Source organism: Pseudomyrmex gracilis, unplaced genomic scaffold, assembly GCF_002006095.1.
Source record: "Pseudomyrmex gracilis isolate BER0280 unplaced genomic scaffold, ASM200609v1 scaffold_153, whole genome shotgun sequence".
Taxonomy (NCBI): domain Eukaryota; kingdom Metazoa; phylum Arthropoda; class Insecta; order Hymenoptera; family Formicidae; genus Pseudomyrmex; species Pseudomyrmex gracilis.
The window spans coordinates 219,571-238,840 of NW_018020737.1; the positions used below are offsets into that span (position 1 = coordinate 219,571).

Sequence of the window (19,270 nt, forward strand, 5' to 3'; positions counted from 1 at the left end):
TTTTGTTTACTGCTTCAATATATGTATAATAATTAATTAATATTAATTAATATTAAAAGTAAACTGATCTCTCGATATCTTTTTTTTTTTTTTTTGTATACGATATAATTACATGTGTAACGAGATGTTCGCACATCTGTTCAATTTGAAATCGTTTACCGCTTTCTTACATATATTTTTATAATATATATATATATATATATATATATTTATATATATATATACTTTGTTTTTTTTTTATTATATACGCATATGTGTGTGTGTGTCTTGTGTGCTTATATTTGTATAATTAATTGTTTGTAAAGTATTTACAATTGCAGAAGGGTATGATCAGTTTGTAGGCACTATGGCTTTGGACGTACACTAAAGTTGTACGTTTTATAGAGTACATCCTTTGAGGGACTTCCAGACGAGACGACATCTCCAAGTGTTTATCCTTGAGCTTTCGAGGAACAAGAGGAGGTATATATATATATATATATATAGTATATATATATCTCCGCAACGAATCCCGCTCGACAAAACGGCGCCCGAGTCGCGCGTTACTCAGCAAGATTCCAAAAAAAGTCTTGTTCTACCATCAAGAAACTCTCACTTGCTCTATCTTTCTCTCTCACTTCGAAAACCTCCGTGTGATCAGGATCCAGAATAAAAAAAAAAAAAACCTGTGTCCCGAACGTATCTTAAACGATGATCGTCAGGGAATCGAATATTATACGCGTTCGCGCGTGACGACACACGGTCTAAGATCACAACCCCCCTCACGTTTGTTCTCGCCCTGGCACGTATCTTCGAATATGTTCGTGTCCGTTTCGTCTTCGCAACGCCGACTGAAGAAAAGAAGCTAAATCAGTACGTGTGATCCCTCTCCCTAATCGATTTTAATTAGAAACGTAATTCTCGTAAAACAGACGTTGGTCATATCAATCTTTTATCACTTTATTCCATCCTCCCCCATCGGAACAACGAAAAAAATAAAACATTTATAAATTTGTCGTGTTCATCGAGAATTCAACAATTTTTGAAAAATATGTAAAATATGCAAAAAGACCACTCCGTCGTCGGATAACTTTCTTAAAAGTATTAATCCGTTTGTTTTAGATCGATGAAACGGATACGTCATCCGGAGACAAACGGTCTCCGGAGTATCTATGTAATAAAATTCTAGAGAAATTAAAAATATTCTAATTAAAAAAAAAAAAAAAAAAAAGAAGGGAAAAAAAAACATTGTTACTCGTACAAATTTTTACAATCTCACATTTTTTTCTCTCCTTCCGTTTATCAGTCCGTCGAAATTTTGCACCAGGACGAATCACACTCGGTCGATTCCAAGAGCGGTATTCACAATTGTTCGTTCAAGTTCGTTTTTTTTTTTTTTTTTTTTTTTTAGTATATCACAGACACATATGACGCGAGTATAGATTAGGAATTTTCCACTCGGTTCACGCGAAACAATTATGAACATCGCTCTAAATCCGAGTTCTTATTTTGGCGAACGAACAAGGAATGCGAGCAGCATTCGAATAGCCGAATTGATTTAACGCGATCGGTTAAAAATTCGCGACAAGGTTTTTGTCATTCGTTCGCTCGGTGGTGCGCCACCTCCCCCCAGGCTCGCATCCTAGTTTCATTCGTTTCACAATTGAAACAACTACAAAAAGCAATTAGGTCGTTGTCCGACACGAGTACAGTCTCTCCTCTCTATGAACATTCTCTTTTCTATCGCTTAGCTCAATTTACAATATTTATTACAGATTGCACAAAACGGGGCGTCTCCGCCTCCTTCTTCTCGCTTTCGCTTTCTTTCTTTCTTTCTCTCCTCTCCTCTCACTTGCACTTTTTCTCTCTTCTCTATCTCTTTCTCTCTTTGTTTCTTTCCAACTTCTTCCTCGACTTAAGTCTTCGCAATTCCTTCCGCAAACGTAATCAACGCAGACCCTTTATCAAGCCGGAAGCACGTGTTAACAATTTGATATGTTTTTCCTGTGCCTCGCGGCTCAGCTTCTCCGGTTGCGAGAGTTCAAGATCCGCAAAATAAGCAGTTAAAAACATTATATAGCTAAGGTACATTTCGAAATAAGGACGCGTATATGTACACATGAAAAAAGAAACAGAGAATATTAAAATCTTGCAGCGCGCGAGTCATTCCCCTTCTTGCACGGGACAGATGAATCTGATGGATCGGTTAGTAAAACTCTCTGTTTACAGAAAAATATAATCCATTCCGTTAATTTATATGTACAATCCATCGTATTATAAATTCTCTCTTTCTCTTTAATAAATTTGCGAAATTGCGTCATGCATATTTTAATCGTCTTGTTTCTATTTCTTAAGACACTTCCGGACACTCATGGTTACCGTCATGTTGAACTGTGACGTCAGAAGCAACAAACCGTGTAGTTTTGTCGTGCAATTTGTTATTATACACAATGAAGAATAAACATTTTTACATGTCGTTTGTGTATATCAGAAAAACGTAAATTGTGACAAAATCAATCGAATTTCGCGTTCCAGGTTCACTGATTTAAATTTGCATCTGTTTTGATTGGAACTTTTGTGCACGTTTGAAGTGTGAAAATTTATATCCACATTTCTGCATTTTGGAAGTGAAAAAAACATAGTTTATTTTGATTGCAAATTGCACGACACAAATTTATACACGAGAGACTTTTCGCTTTCGACGTTAAAATTCAATAATAATTGCCAAAGAGCATCCGGGAGTCTCAAACATTATCACACGTAAAACAAATGTAAATAATAAATTTCTAGAGGTTGTTTATGATCGAAGAAAAACGATAAATAAATAAAAACGATTTTACACGTGCTCGTCATTCTTTGCTAAAAAAAAAAAAGATAGACGCGCGGAACGAAATTGCCAACCACCGTTGTGTAACGCGAAGGCGCATTTGTCGAAACCGATTGAGCGGTTTCATTTTTTTTTCTTTTTTTTTTGTTCGACTACCAAACTCAGAATATTAGCCCGAAGAGGCGAGAACGCTCTTCCATCAGCGACGTATATTCCTAGAATTTGAAATCGAAGAGATCCGAAAGACCTTCCTCGGTGCCTAATGAGAATGAGTAATCGTTTTCGGAGAGAGGCGGCTCCAAACTCAGCAGTTGTTCCCCAAAATCGAAAATACCCAAATCTGCAACAGAAGTGAGAGAAAACGATGGGCTTGTGTGTGTACAATGTATCTTACATTCATTTGCAACATATTTATTCATATTTATTTGCCACAGTATGTTATTCTATATAACTCAATTTGATTATAGATTAATTGATTATTGAGATACGAGCAGATTATAAATAATTTATTTGAATCTAAAAGATTGACACACAAAAAAGATTCTGCAGTGCTCTTAAACATTATACTCCTGAAAAAGCAAGTTAACTTGACGGTAATTATCAAACAATTTCTTCTTACGTTAATTTCTTGTGATACATCAAAAAGAGATATTTTGTGTTTTATCTAAAAATTAGCAACGTTACGAAGCGTTAAGAAAATACCAATGCAATGTTGTTAGCTTCTAGAGAATTACAAGTTATTGTCAAACATGTCTACACAAGCATTTATTAAAAATATCAAGTGATTTCGAAAGTAATTAAAAGCAGAGCAGTTTCTACGACAGATCGTTCGAATATTATATTGCAAGAAAATAAATAAACGTTGATTGTGTTGAATTACATCTCTCTTTCACATCTCAGATGTGAATATAGTTTTACTGAAAAAAAAAATAAAAAGGAACAACATTTTCTGTGAAAAACACCACGTCTTACATATTAACAGTATCGACTAAGATAAGGCTTATTACGTTACATAATATAAGTGAACACAATAAAAGAATGCCAATAGTTAGTGTAAAAAATGGACGTACCTTCGCGCGACATGAGCTTTGCTGTTTGAAACCGTCACCTAACTAGAACTCTGCCTGTGATGTGATTTTAATTATTTGAACACACAAGTCACAGCCAGAGCTCCATCAGGGTACGGCCATTATCCGTTGGTGAAAAGGCAGTGAAGTATTCAAAAGAAAGGCAATATTGCGAATTACAGAAGAGTGTCTAAAATCTCTGCCACCTTTCCTTTGAATAAAGTTTGTCCATAGTGATTATTTAGTCATAGCATGCGATACGTTCTCTTCGAGTGAGAAAAATGTGCAAAACAATTCTCTCTCAGAGTATGATCACAGATAAGTAAAAAAAAAAGTCTGTGTTCTGCGACATCATCAGCAAGAAAAGAACGTACGTAATACTTAACAAAAATTGTTTGTAGTAATACAAAGACATAAAAGTTCAAAAATACTTTTATTACAAAAATAACTACATTTGTCACAAAACTTACTTCGGATAGAGTTAGATTATATAAGCACACATTAGAGATTTCATACAATTAATAATTAATTAGAAGCAAGAAAAGCAATAATAATAAAAAATTTCTTTATATAAAAATTCAACAAAATTAACGTGTATTTATTAAAATATCGAAAAATAAATTATTGCGCATTTTAGACAATAACTTATTTTAATATTTGAAAAAAAATTATAGACAGTTTTTTAATAGCAAAAAACTATATTTACAAAATATATTATTGTGAAAAAAGTGCAATAATATATTTAATAATAGCAGGTACATTATGTGTAATAAAAAGAAAATAACAATTTGTAATTTTTGCGTCTAGTTCTGTGTTTTATTTAAAACTGTTAAATCGCACAGTTGAGCAATAGGTTTCATAATTTGCGTAAAAAAAATTTGTTGAAATTCGAAAAAATAATACAAAACGAAAATATTACATTTTATCTCCTTCTAAACAAAATCAAATAAATAGACGCAAATTGGTATAAATAAAGATAATAAGATACAAAACGCTGTAAAAGTGTGTTCTTTCAAAAGTAAACAGAGGCTCACCTCTATTTTGAAAAGCTGCCTAAAGTTAAGTTGGAGAGCTACGCTTTCATTCAACTGTTAATGCAGGATATGAGAAAAGCTCGTTTGAAGCAAGCTAAACAGATAAGCAGCATATCTTTGCAATCGTACCTGTGCCGAGTTGGTCCTCCGGTTGGTATTTGCTGCCGCACATTGGTCCATAATCGTCGGATTGGCCTAGGAACGCGTCCTTTATGCTTATACCGGTAACTGTAGACATAGGACTACATGGACGAGTGTTCATGGAACCCTCGTAAGGTACTGGATCGACGACTCGCGCGTCGCTTTCTCTATTAACCAACAATTCGGGAGGCAAACAGGATATATCGGATTCTTTTGATTGAGGCACAGATTGCGTCGTCGCGTACCCGGAATAAGGTGACGTTTTGACCGCGGAATCGTCGGGGCACAGAAACACTTCTATCTCTCCGTTTTCCGACCTCATGTGCATTTGAAGCTGAAAGTTTACAAAAAGAACAAGAACATACATAATTTACACAAATGTGTTCTTTGATATATTCGCAAAAACACAACGTTACCAAGATACTGAACTATCACTCGGAATTTTACCTTTTGTTGACCATTGGTGATGGGTTGCGGGACGTGGAGGGTGGCTTCCGGCGGTGCCTTCACAGCCATAATAGCTTGGTCTTTGTACATTGGGACTGAACGTAAATCGTGATACGTTACATAAGCGTATTGTCTATCCGCGCAGAGTTCGCGTAGATTTTTATCGGCACCGTGAATCAGTCGATCCAAGGTGTTTTCTTTAGCTTCTAAGTCCGCGACCTCTCTTCTAAGATTGGCTATATCGTTCCGATTGTTCGGTAACTGACCGCCTCTGCAAATAAGAAATTCAAACGCCAATAATATAAATTTCTCTCGCTACAATATTACATAGTGGCGGGACTAAAAGACGCATTTGTTAACACGTACTTCCACTGGATATTGTTTTTACTCTTCTTCTCTAAGATACCAATGCCCTCTAAGACATTGGTGATGTCGTATATACGACGCTTTTGCACCTCGAGCTTTTCCGACGCAATGTTCAGGTCTACCACCCCGTTTCGACTACTCTCCACCAGATGGATGAACTTCTTCGTGAGCAAACTCAACGATGTGTCGTATCGTGTCCTTTCTACAGTTTTACCTGCAACATATAACCGAACAGGTCTTTCTTCGCACGGGGGGAAAACACGGGGAAAAAGGTCATAACGTAAAAACAAATATTACTTTTGGTAGGTGTGTGACCGGTCAATGAATTCGAGCCGGATCTTCGGCGTTTACCTCTCGGCGCCTTGAAAGCGGACTGGCTAGGACCAGTTGTTCCCACTTCCAAATTCAGTCTTCTTTTTACCGCTTGAACTGATATCTGGAAGAAACAAAATAAAATTTCCGCCAATGCAACTGAAACATTTGAGCGAAAAAACAAACTCATTAAAACTGCCGAAGAAGATGCGGAAAACATTTTATAGTCTCACCTCAGCTCGTGGTGGTGGTTGTGTTGGTTTCCTCGTTATCTGATAACAAGGTGTTTGCCCATATTGATGATCCTGCAAATGTGGGCTTGGTGTTTCCTCTACCACTTTCTGCTGAACCTCGTCCAAGGATCCGTCATCCAAAAACTCGGTTTTTACTGCAGAAAAACGTTAATTCCAAGAATGCTGCACACAAGACACTCGAGTACTTTCACCAGCGGGAACTTACGCTTGGTTTCCGCCATATCCGGTGTGACAGGCCTAGCTGGATCCTCGAGGATCACTTGTCTCCTTACCCGAGGCATCCTGGCGCAGTGTTCGTTTCTGAAACAAAAACACAGACACACACACACACGTGCGTGTAAAATAAACACACGTATACAATCATCAAAGATAAAGCGATATCGGATATATAAAATTACTTTCTGATTAATTAATAATATACACGAAAAAACGTTCGACACGTCAAAAGCCAAATTTGACGAAAACGAGGATTCGTTACATCAAATCAAAATAAATAACGAAGCGCAAACAGCAAAACAGAGATTGATATCGATGATAACGATACAACGCGACCTCGCGATCGCACACACGAGATTTATAAATAAATCGACAAATTGTCACGCCCACACGCACACATCTCGGGGCAAAAATCGCGTTTCGTGCCGAAAAACATGAGATATCGCAACGCATCCGAGCGTCGTGGGAACATGAGGAAGCGCGCGCGGGGATCCCGTTGTCGCGTACGAACGGTAATCGTTGCAGGAAAGAAGAGGAGTATAACATATCGGGCGGGAGATACGCGGCGGCGGCAACGGCGACGGCGGCGGCGGCGGCGGCGACAGTCGGCACAGACCTATTTCTAAGCACAGTCCACATTCTCGAACCCCGCTAATCGTTGTGCTGCTTGTCGCGTGCATGTGGCGGCGTGTTACACGTGCGACGACGGCGGCGAGTTTTCATTTTTAAATCCCAGTGTGCGTGTAATAAAACTCGTTCTCACGCGCCGCTCCGAGAACGACGAGGCGCGATAGAGATAGATCGACGTGTGTCCGCACAAAGACAACCGTGTTTACACGCATGTGTCCACGAGCAATAACGGAAATAATAAGGGCGAAGCGAGCACCGCGCGCGCAGGCAACTATGTTGCACGATGTTGGCATCTCTCTCTCTCTCTATCTCTTTCTCTTTCTAGAAAAAGGCGCAATTGGATTGCGCGGCGTCGGCGCTTTAGGTCGGACACGCACGAGAATCGAGTCCAATGAAAGTAGCCGCGAAAGAAAAAGGAAGAACGACGACGGAACTTGAAGAAACTTCGATTTCTATGCCCGTATAGATAGATAGATATATACCCTATATATCCCGTTTGTATTCTGAAAACGAAACGAAAGAAACCGTGCAGAGCGGAAATACGTGTGAAACGTGAATCAGGTAAAAGTGATGATACCGGAATGACAGGAGAGACCCGGAGAAAAGATAAAAACGCGCGATGGGAGGTTTTTGACCGATAACATTTTTTTTTTTTTTTTTTGTGTCTCGCCTTCTAAATTTAGAATTGCGCGCACTCGGTTTTCGAGAATTGAAAACGACGGTCTCTAGAAATAGCCTCTAGGATATGCGCGAAAAAGTGTTTTATTTTTTTTCTCTCTATTTTGCCGAGGCTTCATTTTTTTTTTTTTTCACGCACTAACTCGAACATGTGATTTCCGGGTGGATTCGACGCGTAAGATACGATTTTTTGTATTGCGCAGCCGCAACACGTCTCTCGAATGATTGATATTAGCTTCTCAGAATTTTCTCCAAAGAAGAACGCTTCTTATAACGTCAATCCGCAATCTGCATAAATAAGCCGCACAAAACCTTGCGCGTTTGCATAACTTATGCAAATTTTATAGAACTGCAACCGATCCGTAACGCAAAAGTTGAACGCGCTTTTGTGACAAAAAAAAAAAAGCACAAAGACTCCAGAGGTTTTTTGCAATATAAACACGCGTTACCTCGACGCGAGCGTGATTTCCGAAACACGAAGGAAGGAGGAAGGTGGCCGAAGCGTCACACTCTCTTATCGCGTCCAAATAAATAAACGAATTTGTCGACACAGGTCGACATCACTTTTTTTTTCGCTCGCGCGATCGGAAATTTCAAAGTCGCCGAAATGGCGATTCAACAAAGCTGATTCTTGATTATTTTCTTAAAAGCTTGCTTGAGAGAACGTCAGCACAGCTGATCGGCTCGGTCCGTTATCTTTTTAAAAGGCACGTATCGGAATGATTGTTCCATTCCGTTGATAAAGTTCCGAAGTTGTTAATATCTTTCTTGAAACTTGATCCAAAAAAATTCCGACGGAATATTTCGGAACTGTGCGATTGCGCGGTTATCGAAATATACGATTTTTTATCAAAAATTCAGGGTGGCGAACGTAGCGTTGCGCATGCTACGTAAAAACAACGTTTGGTTGGAAATTTAGTTGTCGATGTGTGTCAACCGAAAGCGTTCACGCCGCGCGACACATCGCGTTTTATATCGCATATTCATCAGAAACTATAAATAAGTGGATTACGTTCTCGAAAGTCATTCTCTTTATGCGTGTGTATGTCAGTAAGCGTGTTGTCACTTAACGTCAATGGAGCGCTCGCGAGATGCATCCTCTCTTATCTCTCGTACGAAAACTCGAATTCAATATGCGGAAAGAGATAAAATTGTGTATTTGCTCGCGAAAATCTGCAACAAATGTTAAATGTCAGCGTTGCGACTTCGTTTCGTTAATCGCTAATGTATATTAGCTGCGAGAAATTTAAATGTGGGCTTTTTTTTTTTTAAACAAGTAGAGATAAAAAAAAAACGGGTAAAAAAAACAAAGCGTATGAGCGAGGAAATTAGTCGGAAATATCGTGTCGCAAAACGAGACGATCCGGTGAGCGAAACGTGACGTGCACTTTAAAGGAGCCCCTACTTACTGCAAATACTTGATACGAGTCTGAGAAAGGACCCATGGTGCGCGCGTCTGGAGAATTTAAAAAAAAAAAAAAAAAAAAAAAAGAGCAAGCTCTCCGGATGAGACGACTGGTTTAAAGAAGGCGAAAAGTCGCGGAGTCTCGAAAATAAATCTTCTTCCGCGCTATCATTCTGACTTACTTAGTTCTGATAACAGAGAGAAACTTTGCGACTCTCTCTTCGATGATTGCGGTTTTAGACAAATTTAATCAATGCAGTCGCGCAGACAAATTTTAATCTGTTTTTTTTTTTTGTAATTATATAATTAACGATATTTCTCGTAAAAAAAAAATGTATTCGACAGCACGTCCGGATCGAATGTGAGTCAAAGAAAAAGAATTCGGAATCAGATATTGGATTAAAGGAAACGCACGAAGAAACTCTCAAGCGACAGGCGAATTGATCAATCACAGGCGAGCTCTGAAGAAAATCATCCCGGACGTTCTTTACGTTTGCTCGCTTGTGATTGGTTCGTTCGCTTGCTCCGTTCAAGTTTGTTCCCGTATGTTCCCGGCCTTACACAACGCGTGAGGCGGCACATTGCCTCGGAAGCCGGCTCTCTCTCTCCGAGAGAAAACCTTGCGCCGGGTGTGCATCGGAGCCAAAAGCGAAAACCGCCGGGATCTCCCGAAGCCAGTGACAACGCGATTCGTGCTCGAAGGTTGGAAGCAGTGCACAACAAAACCGAGTTCATTGATTGGTCGCGCGTTATCTCTCTCTCGAAGAGATAAAACCGTCTCTCCTCTGCCGAGCGCTTCCGTGCCGCATTTCGGAAACGAAAAAAAAAAAAAAAAAAAAGCGCTCGGGTAGCGCAAAAGTGTTGTAACTCGGGACGTTTCTCTCCCGACCGAGAAACAAATATATCGGTGCTTTTTCACGGGCACCGAAAGGATGATACGTCACCGAATTCGTTTGTTCCGCGCGACGATATCTCGTTATAATATCCCTCTCGCGAGAAAACGGGAATTCGTTCCCGCCCATTGATTGGTCGTCGCCGTTTCATGGGAACGACCCGAAGTCCGGTTTGCGGTGAGAGGAGAGGTTCACGTTGACGAGTGAAGTTTCTGCCAGTTGGCAGAATCGACGAGGAAGAAGACGTGTGCGTGGTTCGCACACCGAATGTCGGAATTTTTCGCGGTGTTCGAAACGGTTGGGGAAAACGCGACAAAATCAACACTCCACTTGACTACTTACACGGGAAATAACGAATACCGTAACGATCACCGGGCCGGGTTCCGGCAATCTTCTCTACTTCACGGCCGGTCACGATGTGGGCACTAAACGCCGGTCTTCACGGCGAAGCGCAGGAAACGCCACCGCACAGCGGCAGCGGCGGTGGCGACGACGGTCGTCCATGAGAGGAGACGTGCGCGCTTGTGCAAAGACGCAAAAACGAGTGCGCGGACCCTGTGTGTTTCGTGTGCACGAGGCTTCAGGCGACCAGATGTAGTGTGACAGACAGAGGGCCGCGGTCCCTCTCTTCGTTCTTGCTTCTCTTGTCCTTTTTATTTCGCTCTTCCGCTGCCAGAGGTCTTAAATCGCGAGAGATCGGGGAGTCGATTGTGCGCGTCCTGAAAACGAGGTGAAAATTACAACAAAAAAAAGAAATAAATAAATAAAAGTAAAAAAACAAAGCTAATTCGCTAGAATATATATCCGCGATTTGATCACATCACGTCAGAGAACCCTAGTGGAATTCGTTCACTTTTTGTAATTTTCACCTCACGAGACGACACAACCCTCTCCACCCTTCCCCGACGCGGTCGGATTTTTTTTTCCTTCCTTCGCAACTCGAACTCGGTTCACTGAGGTTTTGAATGATGGAATCGAGCAATATGTGTGTTTTACTTCTTTTTTTTTTTTATTTCGCGTTCTTCGTATCTCTTGTCACAAACTGGTTGGAACAATCGGGTGGCGGCGCCGGCATTCTCCGCACTCACGTAACGCGTAATCAGCTGTTAACATCGATCGAAGGCCGCACGTTGCGACCGGCGTCCTCGGCCGGAGGAGAGTCTCGGAGACTCGTCGGGATTTCCCGAGTTTCTCTCGAAGCAAACGAGACCCCCCCAAAAGGGGAGCGTTACTAGGGGGGGAGGGGGGGAGTCGGATAGCAATGATACGCGGTCGATGAGATACGAGCGGAGGAAAACCGCGCCTTTTAACTGTGACGAAATATTTCAATCGCATCTTCGCACATCCGTACGCGTTTTCCGGAGACGCGCGATTTCTCTTAGGGGAAAAAAAAAAAAAAAAAAAAAAAAAAAAAAAAAAAAAAACGGTGCTCGCAGAATTTTGAAAATTTCGCCTCGTATAAAATTTATATCGTATCGCTCTCTCTCTCTCGCACAACCTCGTGTGTACGCAGCACACTCGCTCTCGTAGGGCGCGCGTACAACACGGGAGACGGTTATGCGAGCGCTTCGCTTACGTACGCACGCCGCCGCCGCCGGTACGAGCGCGGCTAGACCGGAGGGAGATACGCTCGCTTACGCGCGCACACACACACGAACAAACACACACAAACACGCACACACACGTGCATCATAGCGGCCGACTCGTTTAAAGAGCCGGGACGGCACCGCCGGAACCCTAGTAAGGCGCGCTACAAAGGAAGGCAACGCTGCGTGCGTGACCCCGAGATATTTTTTGAAGATGCTTTCCCTCCTCCCTCCTCTCATTTCCGTCGACGAAACATCCGAAACCGAACTTTCTTATTAAATCTCGTGGAAAAACACGGTCGCGAGAAAAAAAAAAAAAAACGTCGCTCGAGCACCGCGTGCTGACCTGTTCGCGGTGACGCGATGAAAACGCTAGTAGTACGCAAATACGTCAACAACAACCACGACGACGACGACGACGACGACGACGATGCACGAGCATCGGTCAAAGAGCGAGGAAGAGAGAGACAGAAGAAGTTTGCGGCGCGAAGAGATTCGCATCCGCTTTGCTCTCTCGCTCTCTGTCTCTCTTTCTTTCGCATTCCCCTGTTTTTTCTACTTACTTGGCTGCTCTCTCGCTAACGTGTGTGCGCTGTGTGCCGCACAGTATTTTAAGACGGGAGACCCGCGCTCTCTTCCGGGAGGAGATATGCAGCAGCACAGGGCCAGCACGCGGCGCGCACGTATCAGAGGACGGCGGCGGACCCGGTCATCCCAGGTCCGGTGTCTCCTCCTCGAGGACGAAGTCGCGTCCGTGTGGTCGCACTTTTGGTGGCGCCAACAACAGGCCGGCGGTTGTGGACGGCAAAAGTGTTGTCGTCGTGCGCCGGACGCGACGAGAATGAGGATCTTTTGGACGACGAACGCTCGCGAAACTCGGGAAACGACGAGCGCTTCCGCGCACGTTTTCTCGTTTATATATTATAACCCTTCCTCGAAAAAATTGTATATCTCTCTAATTATCGCGATCACTCGCTCGCTGTTGCCCCGCGACAACTCGATTCCGTCGTCTCGATAACGCGATCATTGTTGTTCCCGTGGTAGTCGTCCGAGTCGTCGTGGTCGCAGTCAGAGAGTCGCATTGTGGTTCTCGTTGCATTACCAACAGCTCTCTACGTACATGTACTTTTGCAATTTCTTCCTCTCTCTCTCTCTCTTTCTCTCTCCCCCTTGGCGCATGTATATCTTTCTCTCGCGCGCGTGCTGCTAGAGCACGGTGTCCATTTTCTTCGCGGTTCGATGCCGCCGCCACGATTTAACGCACCAGGCAGGTCGCTGCTAACACGCCAGGCAGGATTCGGGGCAGGTAGCCGAAAAAAAAACCAAGAGACGAGATCTCTCTTCACAACGGAGCGGAGCCCGAAAAATACGCGCGGGATTCAGAGAAGCGCTTATAAAAGTGTACGGGTCGTGGTATTTAGGTTTCCTTTTCACTGTCGGGAATGCGGCGTGGCGCGCTCCGTTCGCTCGCTCGGCTCGTTCGTTCGGCTCGGGTTTTACAGTGAGCCCCGCCTCGGCATGCTCGGTTCGACTCGGGCCGACCAAGCCGGCGAGAGCAAGGAGAAACGAACCTTCCTCTCTCTCTCTCTCTCTCTTTCTTCCGTGTGCGCGTCTCGGAGGCGTCGCGCGCGCCACACACGAGGCCGGGATCGTGAGATATCCGGAGCCGATCAAAACCCCGCGTTTACGTAGGCTCTTCCCTCTTGCTACGTTTTCTTTCCAGCTGAAATACTGGATGGAAAAAGGCACCTACGGAGAATTCGCCGTCGTTAGCGCCGTGTAGCAACTGTCCTCCGGTGTCCAACGAGCCGCTGCGGGATGTGTGGACGGAACCGTGTACTACAACCCGCGCCCGGAACGTGCGCCGCCGGGTGCCCGTTCCGACAGAGACGGAAATATAAAAAGAACGGGAAAAAGAGTAGAGAGACGCGTCTGCACCAGCAGACGCGCGCGAGGAGCTTGGGAGTGTTGTGCGAACGTCCGAGGGGGGGGAGAGAGGGGAAGAGGAAGGAAAGTCCTCTCGAGGAGAGACCGCGCACTAGCTCCCGTACGTCGACCGTCGTCGTATTACGGAGACCCGCGACGTCGCGTCGCGTCGCGTCACGCTGCGCCGCGTGCGTGCGTGTAAGCGCCCGCGAAAAAGCGTGGACGCGCCGCGGTGTGTGCGTGTGTCCCCCCCGACCGTGTTCTCTCACCACTGTGTCGTGTGTGCGCGCGCGACGCGCGTGCGCCGCGCGAGCGTACGTAACGAGAGTTGTGTGCGCACCGTGAACACGTTTGGTGTGTAACTTCTCGGATTATAACGGTGTGTGTGTGCGTGCGTGAGAGACGTGTTATACACGATTGTGATAATATAATGGAAGGTAGAGGCGCATCGCGGTGTTCGTACGCGCTCAAAAACTGTCCTTGCTCCTTGAAAACAACCTTTGGGTTGGGTTTTGCGGGGAGGTAAAACGTCGGAGAAAAAGATGAGATGAATTTTCTCCGACGAGAAACGTCCTCGTGTGATTACGAATTTCCCGGGGGAATTGCCTTGATTGTCCAATCGCGGCCGACTATTACTTTAAAGTGGTATTATAAATATATACACTATTGTAAATCTCTTTTGTGTCAACTTACCCGATTAACTGCGGAAAACGGCTGCGTTTGCCTCTTCTCACCCTGTCAATCGCGATGCGCACCCGTCAACCGATTCAGACGCGTTCACGCGCGCGAAAGGGCCGCACACACACTCGTAAAAGATCGACGATCCCGGAACGCGCGTCGTCGTTTTCCTCAGCGCCTTTCATAAGTGCGCGCGCTCGCGACCGGACGGCAAGTTCTTCGCGCGACAGCGGGTAGCAGCAGCGGTCGTCCGTGTGTTGTTGCGCGTGTGTTGCTTGCGTGTCGGTGAGAGACGCGCGCGCGCGGGGCCGGTGTAGTACCGGCCATCTGCCGGTCGCGCGCGACAGCTGAAATACGCGCGCCAAAACCGTCGTCGTCGTCGTCGTCGGCGCGCTACCTCTTCTCCGTGAGGCCGCGCCGCCACCACAACCGGCTCTCGTCGACGATGAGATATGCGATAGGTTCGAATTGTCAACGGATGACGTCACGTTCGCACGCGCGAGATAACTCCGAGCGACGACAATCGCCGACGAACCGCCTTTCTTGTACGAGAAAACCGTTTGACAATCACTCGATAACATCGGCTCGTTATTACCGCAATTTTTATTTAAGCGCAAAAATCTTTTATCTTAACACGCGCGTTCGCCCAAGAATTACCGAAGCGCCGACGAGGAAACCCGCAGCGAGCGTCCGAACTTAACGACCATTGAGTTTGCCCGCCAAAACTCGAGGCATCCTTTCCCCGCCAAGCATCTGCCACACGGACGACAACAGTATTGTCGTTCGGAGTTCTTGCGTCCGCTTCGCCGACGTCGTCGTCGTTGTCGGGAACGTAGCGCGGTTAACTACTAATCTCGACACTCTCGCACGCATTCCCGCGTTTCCAGAACGCACTATTATCATACCGGTCCGCCATGCTCGCGGGTGTTGGCGAACAAAGTCTGAATCTCTGTGTCTTTCTCCCTCTCTCTCTCTCTCTCTTCCGTTCTTTTTCCCTTTATCTCTACAGGTCGCCGATATCTAGTCCCTTTAATCCGGACCTCATGGACCTGGCACACCGGATCCGGCCGGAACAAAAGTAGGGTGACAAACAACGTTACGAAGGCCGCACTCGCGAATTATGCAATTTTAGATAGTGACGTATTATATATGTGGCGACCGTACGAGAACGCCGCGCATGGATTCACGCGCGCTTCCGACGATCCTGCCGAACGTACTGATGTTCCTCGTTTCTTGCCCGTTCTTGTTCCGAAACCGAGAGCGCGTAGCGTGTACGCGATCGTCGTCCCTTCCTTCGCGAATGGAGAGGGGTATTCGGTGTTGCAGGGCTGTAGCTGAACGTACGCGCTTTAACGGGCGCACAATGGTGTGAACGTTGCATCACGGGCGCGAGAAAATCGAAGGATATAAAAATAAATTTCACGCCAATATAACATCTCACACACACGCTTCTATTTTTACGAAAACACACAATCGCTCTGTTGTTCTCGCTCTTGTTTATTTTTTAACAGCAGAGACATAACGATCAGCAATACACATCAAGATCTGTTGTGGAAAGTACAAGACTTTCTTGTAAAAAAAAATCATTTATTTACACACTTATAGTTAGTTTACGGTTGAATTTCGTTATAAAATTATTTTCTTACTCGCAAGAAATAGATACACGTTTAAATAAACAATTGGAATTTCTTTCTTCTCTTGCTGCATTTATGCAAACAGAGAGAAACTTACCAAACACATAAGAAAATATGATGAAAATAAGATTGTCTCAATTTTCTTCTCTTAAAACATACTTTTTATGTTTTATATCAAACTTTTTGTTTAAAAAAAATCCTGAAGAGGTGCGTTGAAAATTTCATGTGATAAATACTGTTTAAAAGAAAATATTAACAGAGCGTTTTGTCACACGAAATAAGAAAACCATTACATTGTAATATATTAGAACTGAATGGAATCTTTTTTTTGTTTTGATTCCATTATCTTTTTAACAAAAAACATATTTAATAAGACACATTAGTAATCAAGTTCAAAAAAAAAAAAAAAAAACCAGTCGAGATGAAATGTGTCCGTGACACGGCATTCCTGTTGAAATCGGAGATCATCTTCCGTCAAGCCCTGTCGAACTACGCTTTTCCGGGAGTTCGGAAAAACTTAGTACACGCCTGAGTTAGGTCAAGCCAAGAAGGGGCCCGGTGCTTTCTTCATAACGTATTTATTTGAACCCTACAAAGCAAGTACAAAAGAATCGTATCCAATGTAGACCATAGGGGAGGCGTAGGGCGGCGGCCTCCCTTCTTGCCTTTCGAGAGACAGCGTCTCTCCCTTCGCTTTTCTCTTCAACCCTCTGTTTAAAGCCGGTCTTCTCATCCCCACTTTCTCAACTGGTTTTAAAGCGTGTCCGGAATCGTGCTGCGCGCGAGAAAACGTCGAGACGACGACCTGCCTGACGTGCCTTTTATACACAGTCGGCACAGTCATATGTCGACGATTACGAAGACCTCGGGTTGATTTACCTCAGGACGATCAAGTATTTGCATCGCCGAGTACGTGATTGCCTTCACTTCGGCACCTTGCGGGTGTTTTCCAATCGTGAATTCTTCGCCGTATGCGGTTGCCTTGATTTTGAGGTTTTCCTTGTCAAATTCAGTAATCTTGACCTTCTAAATGACAGACGTGGGCAGATTCGTATCTTTAGTTACACGAAAGAACGAAAGGAGAGAGAAATTCCGCAACTTTTAATTAGCGATAAAAATTGTCTTAATTTTTTAATTTAAGACCAAGAAAATAAACTATTGTCAATTAATGCAAATGAATAAACATGTAATTCTAAACCAGATAAAACTGATAAACATTAAAAAAAAACAGTGATTGCGAAGAATTAACGAAAAGTCTCTGTTATTTTGTAATTAATTTTTTTATATATATTTTGCGTGTTCACACATATATAAATTATTGATGTACATGTGCGAGAATATCATTGTATTGATTAATTAGATATTATTTATTGCTACTATGATATATTATATATATATTAAGTATTATATATATATATATTATATATTAAATTTAATGTATAAAATATATATATATATTATATATTAAATTTAATGTATAAAAAATACTATATATAAAAAATATAAATATAAATACTATATATAAAAGATATTGCATAGTTGTATTGTAACCATTAAATGTATTATTTGTAAGAGAAGAAAATGTGTATAAATTTTTTAATCAAGTTAAATTACCTTGGCAACAAGATAGGGCTCCGCGCAGAACATGAAGAGCAGCTCGTCGAGAAAGTGATAGAGCAGACTCATGATATCGTGACCCTCGGCTTCCACATGATGCACCTGCTTGATCTCTACCCTTTCCAGATCCGTCATATAACCGAACATGGACATCGCGCATTGTTCGAAAGCCTCCTTCAACGTGTCGCCCCACGCGTGCAATCTGATGAGATCGATTTTTATAAAATCGTATATCGACGAACTTGATTCTTTTTGTCAGAATCCGCATGAGTTTTTTGAAAAACGCGAATTTTCTAAATATCCGCGTCTATGCGACACCTTTTTTACTCGCACGACGGCGGATGTTCGAGCATCCTTTTTAGGTTAGTCGCTGATGTAACCTATAAAACACGAGCCGGGCGAACGCCGGTCATCGCGTTGCGATATCTGCGACATTTAATACTTACTGCACGTCCGCGGTGTGATCGAGATCTGAAACAAGAAATCGAACATTTCTCCGTGAGCGATTTTACATCGCGAAAAGTTTCGGCAATATCCATCATTTTCGCGATTGTTGCGTCAGTCGGATTGAGTCGAACAACAAAAGATCAGATAATCTATAAACATGTGCAAATTCACACGCTTCCCGTTTTTTGAAGAAGAGCGAACGAACGACATCGACAGTAAAAAAAAGAAAAAAAAACACGCGAATAAATACTTACATTCGTACTGCACGGGCGGTATGACGAGATCCTCTTCCCGCAGCTCGGCCATGATTGCGCGCACAGCTGATTGTCCATTCGATTCTCCCACGTGGTTGACGCGATCAGCTGATTCACTGACGGGTTTAATCAACGACGACGTAGTTGGCGTGGGTGAGTTCACGCCGGCCAGGTGGCGCTACTTATAAGCGAATCACTTCGCAGACGCTTCGCAGATGTATCGACCGAACCTGAGTATCATCACGACCGCAGCCGCTAGAGATTGAACAATACCGACCGATCGCGGAGCAGAGAAGCACGCGCGAACCGCGGTCGGAATCAAAGAACAATATATATAATTTTGCAACATCCAACCGTTGACAAATCTCCGACGGCAGATCAATTATCTTTCGGTTTTTGTTTGAAAGGTGCGATATAGAATGTTCGTGCCGTTATAAAAAAAAAAAAAAAAAAAGATATATCGCCAATATCTCTCTCGAACTCTCTGAAAACATTTTCCTTTTCCATCCCGTCTGAATTATATTTTTTCCGGAATATTTGTTTCGGTAGAAGCAAACGGGACATTTCGAATTTATATTATTATATAATATTTTATTAACACACGCGCGTATATAACAAATAATGTAATTAAATCTATTATGTTTTTATCACATTTCTTTGTAGATATTTTTAATATTTTGTTATAAAAAAATTCGGAGAGCTTTAGGTCGATCGAGTTTTGCTGCGTTGAAATATTTGCATGATACCGCTACAACATTGTCGCTGTGTTATTTTCTCCGCCATCGCCGCCCGATCGTTGCACCTGTTTCGCGAACCAAATGCGGATCGTTATCCGTAATTATACCGTTCATTGTGCAACGAAGCGCGGTTGGTGCGCGC

The 19,270-nt window shown here is 43.2% G+C and overlaps 2 protein-coding genes across 8 annotated transcripts; both read right to left on the reverse strand.

Annotated features, from left to right (window-relative positions):
- Positions 1-1,427: 1,427 nt before the first annotated feature.
- LOC109857267 (transcription factor E2F2-like) lies at positions 1,428-14,641 on the reverse strand. 7 transcript variants are annotated; one of them, XM_020433422.1, is made up of 8 exons: positions 14,455-14,641; positions 6,633-6,727; positions 6,407-6,561; positions 6,159-6,297; positions 5,862-6,075; positions 5,496-5,766; positions 5,037-5,382; positions 1,428-3,146 (listed from the first exon to the last, which is right to left on the reverse strand). In XM_020433422.1, the coding sequence occupies exons 2-8, from the start codon at positions 6,706-6,708 to the stop codon at positions 3,022-3,024; spliced, it is 1,326 nt and encodes a 441-aa protein (XP_020289011.1). In that variant the 5' UTR covers positions 6,709-6,727; positions 14,455-14,641; the 3' UTR covers positions 1,428-3,021. The 7 variants fall into 7 exon arrangements, with proteins under 7 accessions (XP_020289011.1, XP_020289015.1, XP_020289016.1 ...); XM_020433426.1 differs by lacking the exon at positions 14,455-14,641 and adding an exon at positions 13,589-13,849; XM_020433427.1 differs by lacking the exon at positions 14,455-14,641 and adding an exon at positions 12,399-12,524.
- Positions 14,642-15,872: 1,231 nt separating this feature from the next.
- LOC109857260 (protein archease-like) lies at positions 15,873-18,478 on the reverse strand. Its single transcript, XM_020433410.1, has 4 exons — positions 18,392-18,478; positions 18,137-18,161; positions 17,688-17,892; positions 15,873-17,099 (listed from the first exon to the last, which is right to left on the reverse strand). The coding sequence occupies exons 1-4, from the start codon at positions 18,441-18,443 to the stop codon at positions 16,914-16,916; spliced, it is 468 nt and encodes a 155-aa protein (XP_020288999.1). The 5' UTR covers positions 18,444-18,478; the 3' UTR covers positions 15,873-16,913.
- Positions 18,479-19,270: the final 792 nt, after the last annotated feature.

Excerpts from the sequence above, each read along its gene's own strand:
- LOC109857267 (XM_020433420.1), bottom strand. The coding sequence starts at position 7,282 with ATGTGGACTGTGCTTAGAAATAG. Across the intron at positions 6,728-7,259 it reads TGGACTGTGCTTAGAAATAG|AAACGAACACTGCGCCAGGA; the intron begins GTCTGTGCCGAC and ends TTTTTGTTTCAG. Across the intron at positions 6,076-6,158 it reads CGGTCACACACCTACCAAAA|GTAAAACTGTAGAAAGGACA; the intron begins GTAATATTTGTT and ends TATATGTTGCAG.
- LOC109857260 (XM_020433410.1), bottom strand. The coding sequence starts at position 18,443 with ATGGCCGAGCTGCGGGAAGAGGATCTCGTCATACCGCCCGTGCAGTAC. Across the intron at positions 18,162-18,391 it reads ACCGCCCGTGCAGTACGAAT|ATCTCGATCACACCGCGGAC; the intron begins GTAAGTATTTAT and ends TTCTTGTTTCAG. Across the intron at positions 17,893-18,136 it reads GATCACACCGCGGACGTGCA|ATTGCACGCGTGGGGCGACA; the intron begins GTAAGTATTAAA and ends CGATCTCATCAG.